This window comes from Octopus bimaculoides, chromosome 7, assembly GCF_001194135.2.
Source record: "Octopus bimaculoides isolate UCB-OBI-ISO-001 chromosome 7, ASM119413v2, whole genome shotgun sequence".
Classification (NCBI taxonomy): Eukaryota; Metazoa; Mollusca; class Cephalopoda; order Octopoda; family Octopodidae; genus Octopus; species Octopus bimaculoides.
The window spans coordinates 19,552,749-19,555,533 of record NC_068987.1 but is presented as its reverse complement, the minus strand read 5'-3'; the positions used below and the strand labels follow the sequence as shown (position 1 = coordinate 19,555,533).

General features: G+C 36.0%; 1 protein-coding gene across 10 annotated transcripts in view; it reads left to right on the top strand.

The window, feature by feature from the left end:
• Positions 1–2,785, top strand: part of LOC106872891 (probable phospholipid-transporting ATPase IA) — a 427,279-nt gene that overhangs the window by 369,306 nt on the left and 55,188 nt on the right. For all 10 annotated transcript variants that reach the window (XM_014920050.2, XM_052969323.1, XM_014920053.2 and 7 more), the window contains one exon: positions 625–713. In XM_014920050.2, coding sequence (XP_014775536.1) covers positions 625–713 — 89 coding nt within the window. The remainder of the gene's footprint in view (positions 1–624; positions 714–2,785) is intronic.

The following is a 2,785-nucleotide window of genomic DNA, read 5'->3' as shown; positions in this document are numbered from 1 at the left end:
TATATATATTCCCACTGCGTGGCACCCTGGGCAAGTGTCTTCTGCTATAGCCCCGGGCCGACCGAAGCTGTGTGATTGAATTTGGTAGGCAGAAGTTACTGCCGTGTGTGTATGTGCTTGTGCCTCTCCGAAAGAGAGAGAGGGATATATATATATATATATAATGTGCATGTATGTGTCTGTGTTGGCAAGAGTGATTGTGGCTTTGTGGTTAAGGAGTTTGCTTTCCAATTACATGATTTCAGTTCAATCCCACAGCAGACCACTTGAGCAAGTACCAACCTTGTGAATGGATTTAATGAGTGGAAACTTAAAGAATCCCCTTTTTGCATAAATGTGCATGTGTCTCCTTGTTTCAGTATCATGTGATAGATGTAAATTAGTCTGTGACTTAGCAGTTTGGCAAAAGAAACTCATGATAGTAATGATAATGCTAAAACCTGCTGCAAACTGCAATAGTCAATAAAACAAGTAAAATTTTAAAATTTATTTTCTCTGTGCGGCTCAGTGCCAAATGATCCATGGCCCAGGCTAGAGAATAACATGTATGAATAATTTGTCTCTAAATCAGTTTTCTTCTTTATGCAATATTTTATTTCTTATTCATGTTTTTTTATTTTACAGGATAGCCATGTATTTGGGTGTTTAATATTCTGGGCAGGCTTATTATTAATTCCGACCGCAGCTCTTTTGCGGGATGTCATGTGGAAAGTGTAAGTACCAGGCCAGCCAACATCAGTTTTTTAAATTTTTTTTTTTATATATATTCCCTCATCATCACATCTTCATTATCGCCCTCATTTCTCACCACCCATGTTGTCTTCAATTTCTCCTTCAAGTGAATATAAACTACACTAAACCAGACCCTGCCTAGTTTGGTCATACCCTTAATTTAAGCAGACATCTTTATTTAATGTGTGGCAAAGAAGTTTGCTTAGAACCTCATGGTTCCAGGTTTAATACCTCTGTGTGGCACTTTGGGTAAGTGTCTTCAGATATATTCTGGGTCAACCATTACTTTGTGGGTCAAATTTGCTGGGCAGAAGCAATGTGGAAATCTGCCATTTGTGTGTTAGATTATAGAAGGACTATGTGAAAAAAATATATATTTAGGTGCAAACCTGCCTGTGTCGTTAAGAAGATAGCTTCCCAACTCCATACTTTTGGGTTCAGTCCCACTGCATGGCACCTTGGATGCACATCTATTTTAGCCCAGGCCAGCCAAAACCTTATGAATGGATTTGGTAAATGGAAACTGAAAGAATCCTGTATTTTATATATATATATATAATGTCTGTCTGTCTCCTTGTCTTGACATGAGATTTGAAAATGAATGGCACTAACGTGTCTGGCTATTAGGATGTATTACCTTGCTTGGACACAGGTGAGGATTGGTGACAGGAGTGGAAAGCTGGCCACAGAACATCTGACCTAAGCAAGCATTTATGACCAATTCACTTTTATGAAATCAGTAAAATAAATAACAGGTAAAATCAATACATTTAACTAAACTCTTGGAGCCTGTGGCCCAGTATGGTTGCATTCCAAATACTTTATTCATTAAGAATGGTTCTTTATTCTCAGATAATTGGATAATCATTCTTAAACTTCCATTTCATACAATAGAAAAGATGGTATGCCATACCAAGGTTGAACTTGTGGTGCTGGCAATTATGAAAATATCTGAGGATAAAACTAACTCAAAAAATAATTTGATTGTACTACAGCTCTGTAGACTTAACCTTTTTCATACCAGCCTGTTTAAGCCTACCTTTTGTTCTATGGTTTAAAACTGCCTCTTTTAATCGTTTGTTCAACTGGTCAATAACTTGTTACTCTGAAGTTTCCACAGCCTGCAGCTACTTCTTCAGGCAATTCAGACTGAACCCAGTTCAAATTGTCTGAAGAAATGGATACACACCACAGAAAGCTCAGAGTAACAGGCTAACGAACTGGCTTAGTAAACTACTACACTCTACATTAGTGATTCTCAACTGGGGTTCATATGATTCTCAACTGGGGTTCACACGAGCAAAGTAGTAAATTGGGTATACACAGTAGTATATCAAGGGTCTGTGAAAAAACTTTGCTTTGGATGTATTTATTGCAGGAAACTGTGAGGTATCTTTCTCTAATGTTTTACATAGTACAACCTACACATGTTAATGTCTAAAAATCAAAACAGAAATTTTGAAAGAATTTATCTATGAAACTAGTTTTTAAACATCAAGTAGCTATGGCGGTCCACCAGAATAAAATAGTAATGAAAGAGGTCCTTAGGTAAAAAAAATGCTTGATAACCACTGCTCTACATTCATATTGAGTACTTCTTCCAGTCAGCACCGAACTGCATTGTGTGTGTACATAGATGTAGCTCCAACCATATGTACTGAGTGCTTCTTTCTTTTGTTTGTTTACTTACTGATATTAGTGCTCCAAACACTATTGAGCACCACCTACAGACAGCTAATGAACAACTGGTAATGGAAAGACAATCCAACATTCTGCCTCCAACTCCAAACATCAGATGATATGGACTTGTCCTACATTCCCACAAAACTTTGTCATGTGGAGCTGAGTCAAACTGTTATTGAATACATGTAAACAGACAAATATGTTGTATGCTACTTTCTTTTACTCGTTCACTCATGTATATAAATATATATATATATATAATTTTATACTGTGAAACTTAATTTAATTTTAATTTTTAATAAATTGATTTTAATTGAGTTTTTACCTGTAATTTTGGATTTTATCTCTAATATTATATATATATATATAT